The sequence below is a fragment of the Asparagus officinalis genome, chromosome 8 (genome assembly GCF_001876935.1).
Source record: "Asparagus officinalis chromosome 8, Aspof.V1, whole genome shotgun sequence".
Classification (NCBI taxonomy): domain Eukaryota; kingdom Viridiplantae; phylum Streptophyta; class Magnoliopsida; order Asparagales; family Asparagaceae; genus Asparagus; species Asparagus officinalis.
Genome location: NC_033801.1, coordinates 124,298,090 through 124,316,394, shown reverse-complemented (window position 1 = coordinate 124,316,394; position 18,305 = coordinate 124,298,090). Strand labels below are relative to the sequence as shown.

Sequence of the window (18,305 nt, the reverse complement as noted above, 5' to 3'; positions counted from 1 at the left end):
GTTTTGGCAAATTTCACAAAACCCACGAGTTTTTCTTTGTCAGATAAACCCCCTTTAAATTTATCCCTTTTTTTAAAATAATTCCCTCGTAAAACTTCATGAATGTCACTTAACCCCCTTTAATTTTAGTTTCCTCACATAACCCCCAACATTTTCCTGTTTTCCAACTAACGTAGCTCGATTTTGATTCTGGTATGGTGCCTGTCATGTTAACAAGGTTAGTTAAATGGGTCATCTGACAAAACCTTTTAGGTGATATTTATAAAGTTTAAAGGGTTATCTCAAAAACGGCCGAAACTATGACAAAGGAAAATATATATTATATCCAACAAAAAAATTCACCAGAAACAAACTGATTCATGCACAAGTATAGATTTAAGTTCTATTCACAATTTTTTTTTCTTTGAATATGAGAGAGTAGTTTACCTGTTACCAAGCAAAGCTTGGAGATGGATGATCATCCCTTCTTCATGAGGAGTGAAGTTCCCTCTCTTGATCCCCGGTCTGAGATAGTTCGTCCACCGCAATCTGCAACTCTTGTTACATCTCATCAATCCTGTGCTCAAGCAAAAAATTAAATAAATAAATAAATTCAGAATCCTGGACTGAATTTTGATTGATTTGTTCATCAAGCAAGATTATCGACACCATACCAGTTTTCGTCGGTACAGTTCTCCAGTTTCCAGGGCCATGTTCTTGAATATAGGAGACCAGAATGATGTCTTCCTCAGGTGTCCATGGCCCTTTCTTCATTCCAATCTTTTCACAGCAAGGAGACCTTCCCATTTTTTTTTTTTTTGCTTTCTTCTTTCTTTGATATTCTTGGTGCTTCATGAGATGTGAGTGCTTATATATATATAGGCCTTTAGAAAAATGGAGAGCTATTTTATCCCTCTTTTTTCACCTATCATCTAACTCCCTGACTCATTTACTCTTTTTTCTTTTATCGAAAGTCAGTTGAGCCTTCCTTACCTTTATCTGCGGTCGCATGAATCATCAAAATCTTGTTCTAAAGTAGAAAGCATCACAGTAATTGCTTTTAAACTGTACTGGTGTCATAAGGTCTCAGTTAACGCTTTGCTTGCTAGGATGGCTTGCCATGTAACTAATCCGTCTATAAGGGAGCTTTAAGTCTTAAAAAATAAAATCTCTCTCTGATCGGAGAAAGTATCCGGTGGAGCCAGTCCATAGCGTTAAATATGAACTCAAATGATGTCAACCCTTGAATCTATACACGAATCCCAAAATCTAATGATCCAATGCCTAACATTCATCTGGTATACATTTAATATCATGGATCCGACTGCACTTTATACGTTTACTACCATTTAATCTCTGATCTTTTCACTGTACGTTTAATGTACATTTATCCCATTAGAAATACTCATTTGCTTCAAAGGCTACATGTTTAAATGCATACAGTTTGCACCACATGAGCATCGATCTACAGTCTGGAGTGCGTTCACTGCAAACCATGACCGTACATGCATATGTTATGTTCATGCATTTCAGAAAGTTACATGGGCATATGATCATATACTCCTTATACTATTGCATTAAGATTCTTGGTAACTTTCATTGACTCTTTGTATCACCCTTTTTGTCATAATTTCTTCTAGTGTCCTTACATTGACAAATAAAAAGAAGGGTAAATTACACTAAACCCCCATAACCTTTCAGTTTTTTGTAGTGAACCCCCATAAACTTTCAAAATCACACTAAACCCCCCAACTTTTGTAGAACCCCCCCCCCCCCCCCCCCAAGTGAACTTTTAGGTAAATTACACTAAACCCCCATGAACTGTCAAATACCTCTTTATGTTGTTTTTTTGGTTCTAATGTATGGGGTTATCTACAAAACTCAGAAAGTTTATGGCGGTTTTCATACATTTCCAAAAAAATCATGGGGATTTAGTGTGATTTTGAAAGTTCACGGGGTTCACTACAAAACATTGAAAGTTGATAGGGGTTTAGTGTAATTCACCCTAAAAAAGAAAGACGATGAACAGTTTTTTCCTGCTATTGCACGAAATATGCATTCTTCCTTTATTAATACCTTTCTCATAACATCCTTAGCAAGTAAGTGACCTCTCACCTAATATATTCTCTTGTTTTCTCTCATTCTCATATTATTTTTTATTGCACGAAAAAAATTAAGGTATTAAATTCTATTCACAATTTTTATTAAAGAATGGGTATTATGTTGATAAACATTGTTTGCCTACAATTTAATAGCTTAATTTTTTTCGGAAAAATGACTTTTACAAGTTATTTTATGACTATTAATGTTGACTGAGACCTACCCACACTTAATGGAAGAAGTATTCCTGGCTGTTAAATCTAAAAGGAAAAACAAATAAATTGACTTGGAGTTTTTAGATGAACGAAAAATCACGCATATACATGTTGGGCGCGGCGGAAGCCAAAACTAAACCGATGTGCTTCGAGGAACCAAAACAAACGCCGAGATAAAGGCCAACCAAATCAAAATAACAGCACAAAACACAAACGACCAATTCAGCAAGTTGCCTACGTCCACGGGGCAAGAAATGGGATGGGTTTTTCACTATAGAGAAGGAGAGTACAAACTGAGATTACAAATCGCTCAAACCAATCAACTAATCTCACCAACAAAGCTCTTAATCTCTCAAACAATAACCCTAATCAATAGCTCAGAAAGATCTCTCTTTTCTGTGCTCCAATATCCCCAAAATAATTCTCAATCAAAGCCAAAAAATCCCTAAAACGTGTGTTTGTATTTATAGCAAACACCAATCCCAAACAGAATAGGAAATCAAACTCAGGCCCAGACTCGGTCAACGGTCGACCGCGCGCCAATCGCGGTCGACCGTGGCCAACGACAGAACCCAAAAAATACTTACAGGGTCTCGCGGTCGAGCGCCGCGCCAGTCGACGCGGTCGACCATGAAAAGTCCAGCGACTTTTCCATGTTTCGTGCATGTTTGCTGTCGACTGCCGCGCCACTCGCGGTCGACGGCCAGGCACCCAAAACTTGTTCTTCGTCTTTTCCTGTGCTCTTCATTGCTGTGTTTGTCATTTTTATAATTCTCCACCTCGGTGAAGTTTCTTCCAAAATTGAGCTGATACCAACCAAAACAAATGTCTCGCTTGTTGCGTTCAGTATGAAGTGGAACAAAACCACGACAATGGACTCAATCCACAACTAAGTCGAGACCCAAATGAGAATGTGATCACTCTCCAAACATCGGTATCAACTCACCAAACCGGCTGCATCATAAATGACTGCCTACGTATCCTCTTGCCTAAGAAATCAAGCCTTGACGTAATTCACCCAATAGCCTCCAAAGGCCCTCAATTCAATAGAAGAGTTCTCAACTCTTCACCAATAAATCTGTGACTGATAGCTCTTCCAATGGCCCCAAAGTGAAACAAACCAAACACCTCTAACTGAGATGAACCAATGGCCATATCCAAATCGAACTATGTCCACCAGCTGCACTTGGATCAACCAACTCATCATCTGCATCCAAATCCAAATAATCCCCAAACTGTGTCACCTCAGCTGAAATCCCAAACGATACAGTATGATCTGGAGTATGTGGAGTAATCTCCACCCTACGTGAAGTAGCAGCACACTTCACCTGCTGTGATATCCCAACGATCTGATCAACACTCTCCACCTGTTGAGAGCCAAATGTGACATTCCTGAACTGATAACCAAACGAGTCTCTGAATCCCAAATGTGTAATCGGATCAAATCTCACATCCTCGATGTGACCAAATGTTGGGCAACCAAACATCTGACGCAACCCAAAATCTGAAGCAGCTCCACCAGATCCTAAATCTCCAAATGCAATAGTAGGTAACCTATGATTAAGATGACCCAAACATGTCGAAGCCTCAACACCAAAATCAATGCTCGACGTCACGCGCCAATCGGCCTCCTCTAGAAAGGAACGACCAATCAAAAATGCCATCTCATCTCGTTGCCCTAATGTTTCCCCTCCAATAAAGTGTCTCAAACTGTCGTGAGCTCAGCACAAATGCAAGAAAGAGCCCCTACTAAAATTAGAACAACGAATTCCCTTTCTGCCAATACACTTTCTTCAACTGTTATTGACTACTGGGACTTTAAACCAACGGGACTTAGTTGTAACCCACAAATGTCTAGTATAATCCCCAATATAGGAAACCAAATATCAATTACCTTCCAATGATGCCTCCTTGAAAGGCCCCCAAATACCTGAATGAACACCACTTAGAAGACCCCTCAATCGATGGATAGAAGTGTCAAACTCCACATCGGTCTCTTTGCTCATACCAATGTGCTCAAAGGGCTTCAATATGCAGGTCAATGCACTTCTCAATAATCCAATGTACCGTATCAACAATCAAATATCCCAGCCTCAAATCCTTCTTTCTCAGCCATAATTCTCAAAGCACCAACAAACCAATATGGAACAAACGAAGAATAGATCCAAACTGATAAAGGAGAGATTTTTACCTCCAATTAAAATCCTAGCAAGAGTCTCCGAAAGATCTCACCCCACACGACGGAAACGAGATCCACAAATATGAAAAATCCCACATTTACCACCAACTGAAGCTCTAAACAAACTTCCAAAGCGATCTACTCCTCCAAATAACCCAAGCGTAGCCGGAGCTCTGATACTACTTGTTGGGCGCGGCGGAAGCCAAAACCAAACCGATGTGCTTCGAGGAACTAAAACAAATGCCGAGATAAAGACCAACCAAATCAAAATAACAGCACAAAACACAAACAACCAATTTTATCGTGGTTCGGCAAGTTGCCTACGTCCACTTGGCAAGAAATGGGATGGGTTTTTCACTATAAAGAAGGAGAGTACAAACCTAGATTACAAATCGCTCAAACCAATCAACTAATCTCACCAACAAAGCTCTCAATCTCTCAAACGATAATCCTAACCAATAGCTCAGAAAGTTCTCTCTTTTCTGTGCTCCAATATCCCCAAAACAATTTTCAATCAAAGCCAAAGAAACCCTAAAACGTGTGTTTGTATTTATAGTAAACACTAATCTCAAACAGAATAGGAAACCAAACTCAGGCCCAGACCCGATCCACCAGGCTGCGGTCGACCGTGGACAATGACAGAACCTAAAAAGCACAGCGGTCTCCCACGGTCGACCGATCGACCGTGGCCAATGACAGAGCCTAAAAAACACAGGGTCTCGCGGTCGACCGTCGCGCTAGTCGACGCGGTCAACCGCGAAAAGTCCAGAGACTTTTCCATGTTTCGTGCATATTTGCGGTCGACCGCCGCGCTGCTCGCGGTCGACCGTCATGCACCCAAAACCTGTTATTCGTCTTTTCTTGCGGTCTTCGTCGTTGTGTTCGCTATTTCTACATTACATTACTTTTCGCGTCGAATAAATTGAAAATAGACAAGCTTTCCATTTATGTCCTTAGAAACTTTAGAAAAGGACTAAAATGTATGAAGGTTGCACCTAAGTGGTTTCTACAGGTTCCTTACGTCTTATATATACTTGTCTCTGTGTTAGGATTGCATGCATGTTCTTTCTTTCAGGTGAATGACTGCAGACCGTAACATGCACAAAGCGTCCTACGGTGCTAAAGTTTCTTGATGCAGGGTTATTTAGGCTGAATATCAGAAAACCCCCTTGACGTTGGACAATTATCGGTATCTGGATTATCACAAAACTCCTCTTTAACTTTTAGATTTTATCAAAAAAAAACCTCATTTATCTTTGATATTTCATCAGAAAACTTTTCTGGTTAAGAGGGGTTATCTAATGACCCCCAAAGTTAAGGGGGTTTTTCTGATATTTTCAAAGTTAAGGGAGGTTTTCTAATAATTGTTCAAAGGTAAAGGGGTTTTACGATATTTGGTCTTTTTATTATTATGCATTTGCGTGATAACTATGTACTGTATTAAATGATGAAGTGATAGTTAACCGACTTACTAGCCTAATTAGTTTCTGTTTTCCTTATCCTGTCCAGAAAATACAACGCTTGTAAGACGCATTTGTTTGAAGAATTTGCTAACGAGCGCACCGGGGGCGCTTGTTACTGAAGAGTGGGACAGAGAGGGGAGAGAGTGTGTGGGTCCAGTTAGGGGCGGATCCACCTATGTCAAAGTGGTGTCATGTCACACTTCATAGGATCCCCTCCTCGTTATGTACCATTAGGTATAGTTAATAACCCCAATTAAACTTTATATTTTCCACTATAGGCTACCCTCAATCAGTTTTTGCTATCTATTGAGTTAATTGGTTTAGGATTTATAATTGTTAATGGTTGTAAATAGACCCCCTTGAAGAATTATAGTAAACAGGAAGGAACCAGCAGACAGACTGGCGGTCGACCGCCGCGGTCGACCGCTAACATGCACACAGACCTACTGGGATTCGGAGTTGATGGTGGTCGACCGCCGCGATCGACCGTGGATGACTGTAATGGATTTTCTCTCGGGTTTTGGGGGTTCGGTCGACCGCCGCGGTCGACCGCGAGACCTGCGCGGTCGACAGTCGCGGTCGACCGCCGAAGCGGTTATGACAGGGTTCAGTTTCCAGACCCGTTTCGTTTTGGATCTATATAAATACCCTTTGGGTGTTTTTAGGGTATGCATGGCAGGAGTTTTTGAGCAGATTGTGAGGGTTTTCTTTGGGCTTCTATTCTAGGAGCAATTGGAGAGATTAAGAGTGAGTTGTTGAGGGTTTTGGTGAGAGATTATAACTCTAGTTTGTTCCTCTTGATTTCTAATAGTAAAAACTCTCCCCCTCCTTGCCCCGTGGACGTAGGCATCTTGCCAAACCACGTAAAACTGGTGTTTGATTGTTTGTGCTATTGATTTTTTGTTGGTTCTTTATCTTTCTCGGCGATTGGTTTGGTTTCTCGAGGCACAACAATTGGTATCAGAGCTTCGGGCAACGCTTGGGCTTTTTGGAGGTATAGATCAGTTGGGAAGTTCATCTAGAGCTTCGATTGGTGATAAAGATTGGATCTTTGTGGTAAAGTTTCTATCTTTTTTCAAGTTGGATCTATTTCCTATTTGTTCCGTAATTGTTTGGGTGTTTTGAGATATATGGCTGAAAAAGATAAAAGTGGGGAGGGTTCTTCTGGTGTGAAAGCCGTCCAAAGTTTGAATATACATTCTATGAAAATAGATGTGGAAAAGTTCAACGGCACAAATAATTTTGGACTTTGGCGATGCGAAGTCATGGATGCGCTAAATGCGCAAAATTTGGAAGATACATTGGAGTTGGACGGGAAATCGGTCGACGTTGATGAAAAGGTTTGGAATAAAATGAATAGAACGGTGTGTGGTGTGATTAGGTCTTGCCTTACCCAAGATCTAAAATATGATGTGATGAATGAAACTTCGGCAAAGAAGATTTGGGAGGTCCTAAGGGGTAAATATTTGACGAAGAACGTCAAAAATTATTTGCATTTGATTCCAATTGAAGAAGGGGATATCCATTAGTGATCACATGAACCACTACACGAAGCTACTTGCAGATTTGGCGAACGTAGATGTCATTGTTGAATATGAGGATAAAGCATTGTTGTTATTGAGTTCCTTGCCCGACAAGGAATATGAGACCTTTGTCCTCACTCTTATTAATGGAAAGGCATCTCTTTCGTATAGTGAGGTCACCGTAGCCCTTGTGAACTATCAACTTCGAAAGAAGGACAAGGAGACTTCCATCGAGCCGGTTGCGGGGGCATTGGTTGCAAGAGCTAGAAGTCCAAACCGTGGAAGAAGGTCGCAGTCTAGAGGGGGGCATCCTGCAGTTGGTAGGAATCAGTGTGCCTTTTGTAAAGAGGATGGACATTGGAAAGCCGAATGCCCAAAATTGCAAGCCGTGAAGAATAAAGGGAAAGCTATTCAAGCTTCAGAGGTGAATGTTGCCAAGGCTAGTGGCGATGTTTTAGATTCAGATTCTTCGGGTTATTCGTGCCCAGCTCTTCCATCAGTTGATGTTGCCGACTCCACCGAGTGGATGTTGGATTCTAGTGCTACTTACCACATATGCCCTAGAAGGGATTGGTTCTCCAGCTTTCAGGAGTTGGAAAGAGGGGATGCTGTTCTCATAGGTAATGATCACAGATGTCCTATTGGTGGTATTGGTACCGTTCGGATTCGGATGAGTGACGGGATGATCCGGGAGTTGGCTGATGTGAGGTTCGTTCCTCAACTGAGGAAGAACATCATTTCACTTGGGGTATTAGAGGCATCAGGCTATAGGGTGACCTTGGCGGATTCTCGCTTGAAGGTCACATGGGAGCACGGTGGTTGATAGGGCGCTGACTACTTCTATGGCTAGACTGTGGCATTGTTTGGTACTGGGATATATTATTGGTTATGCCATGCACAGATTGTTGAGGAGTGCTATGACCTGCAGATTGAAATCCTGTGAGCACATTGGGATGAGCGAGGAGACCGAGGTGGAGTTCAGCACTTCTATCCACCGATCGAGGGGTCTTATTGGAGGTGTTCAGTCAGGCATTGGGGGGCCTTCCATGTATGCATCAGTGGGAGGTAATCGTTATTTTGTTTCCTATGTTGGGGATTGTACTAGGCATATTTGGGTTGCAACCAAGTCCCGTTGGTATAAAGCCCTAGTAGTCCCCAACAGTTGGAGGAGGTGTATGGGTAGAAAGGTTACCAGTCGTACTTATTCTAGTAGGAGTCCTTTCTTGCATTGGTGCCGAGCTCATGGCAGTTGGAGACACTTCAGAGGAGAGGAGACAGTGGGGCGACGTGATGAGATGGCGGATTTAGTGAGCCGTTCTTTTCTGGAGGAGGATCGGCATTGGTTGTCGAGCAGTGGATCCGGTATTCAGGCTTCGACAGGTTTGGGTCATCTTATGAGGTTGCCGACTGCTGTGTATAGAGTTGTTAGATCTAGTGGAGATGCTTCAGTTTTTGGTTGGCGTCGGATATTTGGCTACCCAGTACTTGGTCACATCGTGGATGTGAGATTGGATCCGATTGCGCATTTGGGATTCAGAGGCTCGTTCGGCTATCAGTGGGGAGCTTCTGAGTTTGGTCTGAGTAGGTTTGTCACTTTGGACTCTCGGCAGGTAGAGAGTATTGATCAGATTAGAGGGATACCGCAGCGGGTGGAGGTTGATGCTACTCCACATTGGGTAGGGATTTCCCCACATACTCCAGGTCATTCTGCATTATTTGGGATTCCAACTAAGGTGGCACAGCGTGAGAGTCATTTATTTATGGGTGCAGATGATGAGGTAGTTGATTTGGATGTAGCTGGTGGATATGTTTTGGATACGGCCATTGTTACATCTCAGGTGGAGGTGTTGGATTGTTTTCAGATTGGGGTCGTTGATGATGCTATCAGCCGCAGGTTGGATTGAGGGCCTTTGGAGGTCATTGGGTGAACTACGTGAAGGCTTGATTCCTTGGGCAAGAGGATACGTAGGTAGTCTTTATGATGCAGCCGTTTTGGTGAGCGACATCGACATTTGGGGTGAGTGTTTGTACTCCCATTTGGGTCTTAGCAAATGAGGCATTTGATGTAGTCGGTGTAGGCTAAGTTAATTGGTGAGTAGACATAGTTGTTTTGGGGTTGAGTGTTCGCACTCCCGTTTGGGTCTCGATATGTTGTGGATGGGGTCCGTTGTCATGAGTCTGTTGCCATGGCGTACTGGATGCAGCAGTTGAGGCATTGGTTTGATCGGTGTCGGCTCAGTTTTGGTGGAAACATTCGCCGAGGTGAAGAATTGAAGAATTACAGTAAACAGGAAGGAACCAATGCACACAGACCTACTGGGATTCGGAGTTGATGGCAGTCGACCGCCGCGGTCGACCATGGATGACTGTAATGGATTTTCTCTTGGGTTTTGGGGGTTCGGTCGACCGCCGCGGTCGACCGCCGCGGTCGACCGCGAGACCTGCGTGGTCGACCGCCAAAGCGGTTATGACAGGGTTCAGTTTCCAGACCCGTTTTGTTTTGGATTTGTATAAATACCCTTTGGGTGTTTTTAGGATATGCATGGCAGGAGTTTTTGAGCAAATTGTGATGGTTTTCTTTGGGCTTCTATTCTAGGAGCAATTGGAGAGATTAAGAGTGAGTTGTTGAGGGTTTTGGTGAGAGATTGTAACCCTAGTTGTTCCTCTTGATTTCTAATAGTGAAAACTCTCCCCCTCCTTGCCCCGTGTACGTAGGCATCTTGCCGAACCACGTAAAATTAGTGTTTGATTGTTTGTGCTATTGATTTTTGTTAGGAATCTTGACCCCAAGATTAGTTTATTTTGATGATAACAAATATTATATATTGTGTGTATTATGTGTTAACATTTGTTTTGCAGTATCAGAGCTATATCAACAATTATTTTCAAAGAGATGCTCAAGGCATACATACCCATAAGCTTTGATTTTTGTGCAATTTTTCAAGTGAAAAACATTCTGATTTTCTGAAAAAGAAGAGTTTCTGAAATTGCCTATATACTTTCATCAAAAACAAATCAATTAGGCAATTTTACAGAGATTAAAAGAATTCTAAGCCACTGCTGCACTTCATTACACATTCAAGGCCTATAGGATCATTGTGTTCTTACTACAACAAGTTTTTCTCTCGGTTGTGAGAGGGTAAATCTCTTGGCTTAGAGATTGGTGTTCAAATTGGCAAGGAGTTTGTCAATTGGTATTGCAATTTGCAGGGACTTGCAAATTAGTCAGGTTTGCGTTTGATTTTGTAAGTTTATTCAAAATCATAGTGAAAACTCTCAAGCGGGATTTGCTTGGGGACTGGATGTACACCGGATTGGTGGAACCAGTATAAAATCCTTGTGTTTGTGTTTGCAAATTTCTGAGATTGCCATTTTTCTTTGCAATTTATTATCTACTTTGCAATAATTTTAAGAGAACACTATTCATCCCCCCCTCTAGTGTTCTAGTGTATCTATTTCAGATCCTACATTTGGTATCAGAGCAAGGTGAAAGATGGCATCAACAAATACATCATAATTCAAAGAGGGATATTCCACACAACGACCACCTCTATTCGATGGCATAAACTACAACTATTGGAAGTGTCGGATGAAGATCTACCTCCAATCTCTTGGCTACGACCTTTGGAACATTGTAGAGACCGAATTCACAAAGCCAACCACTCCATATACCGAATGGTCAGTTGTTCAAAGGACTAAAGTGAATTTGGACTCAAAAGCAATGAATGCTCTATTTTGTGCTTTGGACAAGAACGAGTTCAATCGCGTGTCTACTTGCAATTCAGCCCATCAAATTTGGCATACATTAGAGATAACACACGAAGGTACAAATAAAGTTAAAGAAACTAAAATATCTGTTCTTGTGCACAGGTTTGAGTTATTCAAAATGAAAGAACAAAAAAAGGAATCCGCTCACATGTGCTTCATGGCACAAGAAGATGAGGTATGCAATAATGAAGAATTATTAGATGCTTTCAATGAATTATATGAAACATTTTTGAGATTAAAGGCTTCACATAATTTTCTTAAAGGTGAAAATAAAAGATTACTTGAAGAAATTTCTGATTTTAATTCTTCTACTATTTCTAATTCTCAAGTAATTGAATTGAAAGAGGAAAATAAATCCTTGCTTAAAGAAAATCATATTTTGACTAATGAGAATGTTTATCTAAAATCAGAATGCAATGATTTAAAAATTCGCATTAATGTTTTAGATAAAGATATTTCTTCTATTAAATTAAAATATGATGATATATGTTTGAATGTTAGTAAATTCAATAAAAGTAAAGAGAATTTGAATAATTTGCTCTCATTTCAAAAATCTTCAAACAATCATTTTGGCATTGGATTTGTTCCTAAGTATTTTACAAAGAATGATTATGTTTTGAAGAATAATAATAAGAATATTCATGCTAAACAAAATAAGTATATATTGATTCCTAAGAATTTGAATATTCATGATATGAATGATTATATTTCATCTTATATGTATGAAGTTTGCAATTCAAAGAATTACACTTATGTTAATAAATGGAAACCAAATTCTATGTGGATTTGGATTCCTAAGGGCTAATCCTAATGATCGATATAATATAAAATGCTACTAAAGTGCTTAATATTTTTATTAAGGTACCCGAGAAAATAAAAATTTAACTAGAATTATGTTTATTACTCTCCTTTAATTTGTGAGTATGTTTCAATTCAACTATAATTCCATCTTCCACAGAGTTCACTAAGTTTTTGCATCACTTCACTCGTGAGCTAAACAATTCATAAACTTTTGCACCACTCCACTCGTGGGCTAACCAGACAATACTGTTAGGAATCTTGACCCCAAGATTAGTTTATTTTGATGATAACAAATATTATATATTGTGTGTATTATGTGTTAACATTTGTTTTGCAGTATCAGAGCTATATCAACAATTATTTTCAAAGAGATACTCAAGACATACATACCCATAAGCTTTGATTTTTGTGCAATTTTTCAAGTGAAAAACATTCTGATTTTCTGAAAAAGAAGAGTTTCTAAAATTGCCTATATACTTTCATCAAAAACAAATCAATTAGGCAATTTTACAGAGATTAAAAGAATTCTAAGCCACTGCTGCACTTCATTACACATTCAAGGCTTATAGGATCATTGTGTTCTTACTACAACAAGTTTTTCTCTTGGTTGTGAGAGGGTAAATCTCTTGGCTTAGAGATTGGTGTTCAAATTGGCAAGGAGTTTGTCAATTGGTATTGCAATTTGCAGGGACTTGCAAATTGGTCAGGTTTGCGTTTGATTTTATAAGTTTATTCAAAATCATAGTGAAAACTCTCAAGCGGGATTTGCTTGGGGACTGAATGTACACCGGATTGGTGGAACCAGTATAAAATCCTTGTGTTTGTGTTTGCAAAATTTTGAGATTGCCATTTTTCTTTGCAATTTATTATCTACTTTGCAATAATTTTAAGAGAACACTATTCAACCCCCCCCCCCCTCTAGTGTTCTAGTGTATCTATTTCAGATCCTACAATTTTTTGTTGGTTCTTTATCTTTCTCGACGATTGGTTTGGTTTCTCGAGGCACAACACCCCTGTACTTCACCAAGTTAAATTTACTCCCCCTGTGGTCCCTCTGAGTGAAAAAACTATTTTTTATATTATTTTTGGTTAATTATCTTTTTTTTCAGAGAGAAACGGCGAGTAATTTTCCCGTGTTTCATTAATAGCAAAACAACCCAAAGAAGAATAAAAGAGCACTAGGAGAAAGACACAGCTAATGACGAAAAAATAAAATATATAAAATTAAAAAAAACACTCAGGTAGTCTATCTACAACAATAGAATTACGGGGATAAGTTTAATGGTGATAGTACAAAGGGTCTATATACGTACATTAAACACTATTAATTATATAGTGACACCACTTATGCAATAGGGAGGGGACACATCACCTGTCTCCTCCCTTGGTCCCATATTTTGGGTCCCCGTAGCAACACGCCATCGGGTCCAGTATTTCCCACTATGTTTTAACTCTCCCCCAAACCTCTCTATATCTCTCTCTTCACCAACAATGCTCCTGGACGCTCTTTAACACTATTAATTAAGGATCGGGTGGCTTTGTTTTCATCTTGGACTTAAACAGAGGGTGATCAAAAAAAAGTTTATCTAAGTTTTTTTTTTCTAATCAAAATATGAGGACATACTGGCATACGCGCTCCAAACAGAGCTCTTGGGAGCATAATTGTTAGTCAAACGACAGAAGTACGATGATGCCTCCAACGATTCATCGCCAAATTCATCGAGCAGCCTTGTGGATTGCCAGGGACTCAATCTATCATGAAAATAAAAACACAAAGACAGAATGATGATTATCCGCATGTACTGTCAACGTTACATCTACTAAGTTCTCATATACATCTCTAATCCATACCCGCTGACCTCTTTACCTTTCATGGTTACGCAGGTAATCATCTATAGCTATATCTATATCTATCTTCTAATCTAATACTATTATAAAAGTGGATTGGGATGTTAAAACATTTCTTCCGAAAATACCCTTTGAAACATATATATACATACATAAAATACATGCATCCATACATAAACCATAGCATAACCCCTAATTAAATGCATACTCATAATACATAAAATACATGCATCCATGCATCCATGCATCCATACATAAATCATAGCATAACCCCCAATTAAATGCGTACTCATAACTCCCAAATAATTTTATTTTAAGGGGCTGTTTGGTTGCACACTTTTTGAGAAAACTTTTCTCAAAACATCTGACAATGGTAAATTTGTAATTAAAAGTTTTCCAGAGATTTCTGTAAATTGTGTTTGGTTCAACAAAAAATTTACAGAAATATTTTCTATAAAATATCAAAACCTACCAAATTTTACAAAAAGCAATTTCCTCTCAAAATAAGAGGAAATCACCAGAAATCTGACACATACCATATTTAATTAAAAACCTACCAAATCTTGTTATTTTCTATAAAGTTATGAGCTATTTTCTTGTTTTGAACCAAACAAGCAAAGTACAAAAAACAAGAAAATTTGTACTTTTTGATTTCTCAAAATTTTTCCTATAGTTTTTTTAAGAAATACAAGGAAATCATATTTTAAGTGGAAAACATTTCCTATAATTTCTAGAAATTGAACCAAACACCCCCTAAAAGTCATAAACGTGCAAGTCATAACCCCAATTAAATACATACTCATAACTCCCAAATTATTTTATTTTAAAAGTCATAAATGTGGTATAAATGGTTTTTATTTTGTGGTAATCACAATATTTAAATAGAGCGGTTATGATAATAACAATAAATTAAAACTCGAAACAAATGTACTTTTAATTATGTACTAAATGTTGTTTACACTTCTGTAACATCCCATCATCAAATTCGGTTATGATAATAGCAAAAGGAAGGAAAGAAAGTAAGAAACTAAAAATTAAGTTTGCATGATCATTTCTTATTTCCACCTCACATAATTTGAACATAATAGGATGGATGTTCTAAAATAATAAAGCATAAAGAGCACTGCAATGATCTGTATATTATTTACTATTCAAGTAAGCCTGAAAACTTTATGTTAGAGGATTTACATTGGGCGATTCTTCAACGGGATTGCGTTTGATTTTCCTCAATAAAGGAATTTAAGGAGAAGGCACAATGATTAAAGCACAAAAGACACATTTAATAATTTTCCTTCTCAACTAACGTACGACACTATTAATCTTCTTTAACTCCTCATTCAAATCAAAACCCTCTCCATCCCCTCCGTATCATAACCTCTATATTCAACAATATATAACTCCCTCATCCCTGCCTCCTTCTCCACAATCCATTCACCATAACAAAAAATACTGATATCTCTCCTGTAAAACATATATATATAGCTTGCTGAAACAATCTATCATTTTCGCGCCAACAAACCCAGCCATTTTTTAATTTCGTGTATTGACCAACCTTGATGACAACGGTCTTGTGGACTATTGGAGCGACATGATGTAGCTCCAACATCGGTGCTCTAACAAGATTGTATTATTCTTCGTCAATAATGAATAGCACATGGCCTCAACTGCAGATGATAAGCTAGCTTCATCTCATTTTTATTTTTAGTTTCTGTACATAGTTATCTATGCTTTCTGCAAGATGTCTATGCTATTATACTTTGTATCGTAGTTTGAAAGGAAAAAGTTTCCCTCCATTCGTAATTCACTTTGTTGTGATTGGTATTGCTGAAAGTTACAACAACCAGATTTGAGAAATTGATAAACAGGTGACTGGGCTTAATGTTTCATAAACATCAGTCAAAGTTTATATTATCAGGCCCTTGAATTGTTGCTTTCCTCCTCTGTGCTTAGACATGAAAGTGGTTACACGTGCATCGCACGTGCACTATACTAGTGTTTATAAAAGAGGATTGGGTTGTTAAAACTTTTGATTGACTCTTTTATCCCTCTAAATTTTAATAATTTTCAATAATGTCTTGAAATTTATTTAATTCATAATATTTATTGCACTATAATTATTCATGCAATAAACATAAGTACCAGTATTAAAAACTAAATATATATTATAAAATTTAATCATATTCCTTTAATTTTATTCACATTTTATTTATTACACTAGAATTATTCTTGCAATAAACATAACAACTAATATATATCATAAATTTTAACCATGTCAGTCTTATGTTAAATAAGAAAAATATTTCACTTTAGATATTAGGTATTATACAATAAATATACAATTTTAATATATAAGATAATAATATGATAACTTATATTTATAAATTATATTGTAATTTAAGATAATTTAATATTTAATTAAAATTTTAACATCTAATCTAATACTATAATATATTAATATGTGTGTCTGATATATGAAAAATTCGCAGAGAGGAATACTAATATAAATGTTAATCTCTTATCATACATATATACTCTAGAAATAGCATATAAAACTATCATAATAAATTACTAACTATTGCAATTATTTATCATAATATTTGGATACGAGGTAATTCTAAGTATGCAGATTTCCAAGCGGTGTGGGAAGCTATTACATTTGCTCTTGACACTAGATGTGGAAAAATAATTTTTGAAGAAGATGCGGATGCGGTAATTAGAGATATCCAAAATGGTACAGAGCAACACTCGATTTTCAAACATCTTGTGGGTGATATTCAACGATGTTGCACATGACTCGAGGAATAAGATTTTCAGATAGTTCGTTAAATGAGGAATGTAATAGCTCATGTATTGGTCCGAAGAGCTAAGAAAATTTATGATTTTGTAGAATGGTTCGAAGACCCACTACCGTTTTTACACAATATCCTGCAGTCTGATAAGGAGCAACGTTTGTCCATATTATTTTATTGTGGTTTTAGGTTTTCAGTTTAGTTTGGATGTGTCTTAATATATATTTTTTCCCATAACAAAACTATTACAATATAATAATTAGATCCTACTGTCAAATTAATTAATGACATCTACCCTTCTGAACCTACTAATAATGCATTTAATATGAACAGTGGTGAGAAATGAACCCATAATTAAAGTGTTCATGTATCTTCTTTGATTGACTAATCAAATTCTCTTAATTAATTATGCATTAATTATTTCACAACTAATCTAGTTCCTTCGACTTGGACCTCAAGAGTTGCATAAAATTATATTATATATGGATGCTCAAATGCACAAAAGAAAACACTAAAAGGATCAAAAGAAAAAAATGGAGGAAATAAAAATTTTGACAGCGGAATCAGTCTCTCGATTATATTAACTGGAATGCATTGTAGTCAACAAAATTTTATTGGTGATAATTGAGAGCGAATATTATATTGTTTTTCTTTCGAGGAAATCAACAAATCTATGATCGAGTTTACTCCCATTTATGAAAATTAAAAACCACCAATCTATTAGTCATATAGGTATACAAATTCGTGGAGAGAAAAAAACTCATATAAATATCAATACATTACCCTTCAAATGTTTATCATCATATCGTTACTTCATATGCATTACGTGCAAAGCACGTGTTACATACTAGTCAATACTTACTACAGATAAAAAAGGATTAGGGTGTTAAAACTTTTGATTGCCTCTTTTACCCTTCCAAAATTTGATAATTCACAATAGAAATAGGGGGGGGTGTGTGTATATAAGGCTAATGGGTATCATATGCATACGAGAGAATTCTCTCATACACAATGATGTGGCTGTAGGCTGTCTAAAAAAAAACACAATAGATAGCTTATTCCCCATCAACCACCGATGATGGAAGTTACAATCTGACGACTTCCAGAAGGCTGTAATCTGAAGACTTTCACGTAGATCGCTGAAGGTTACAATCTGACGATCTTCACGACAACCGATGAGAGCTCTACTTCAACAGCCTTCGCAATCAACATCAGGAGTTACAATCTGACGACTCTCATATTCTCAAGGAGCCAAGACGAAGATTATAAGACAATGATCTTTGCAACGCTATGACAAAAAGAGATTACTTGGTGATAATCTCTGCAAGGCAAGACGCGGAGGTCCTTCCTGTGTTTCAACATCAAAACGCCAAGGCCGAACCCGCGTTACAACATCAAAACGCCAGGGTCGAACCCGCGTTACAACATCAAAACGCTAAGGTCGAACCCGCGTTACAACATCAAAACGCCAGGGTCGAACCCCGCGTCACAACATTAAAAACGCCAAGGTCGAACCTCGCGTTTTTCTACGCCCTGCGGGCACCCAACTCCGCGTCTCCAGTTTAAAATGTGGAGTTAGGATCCTGAACGCCAATGTGGGCATTGTTTGACTCATTCAACATGAGCTGAACGGTTCTAAA

The 18,305-nt window shown here is 38.1% G+C and overlaps 1 protein-coding gene across 1 annotated transcript in view; it reads right to left on the bottom strand.

The window, feature by feature from the left end:
• Positions 1 to 917, bottom strand: part of LOC109822389 (myb-related protein 306-like) — a 1,519-nt gene extending 602 nt beyond the window's left edge. Inside the window, exons 1-2 of the mRNA XM_020388582.1 lie at positions 654 to 917; positions 427 to 556 (exon numbers count right to left, since the gene is read on the bottom strand). Of these exons, the coding sequence (XP_020244171.1) occupies positions 427 to 556; positions 654 to 834 (311 nt within the window). The 5' untranslated portion in view covers positions 835 to 917. The remainder of the gene's footprint in view (positions 1 to 426; positions 557 to 653) is intronic.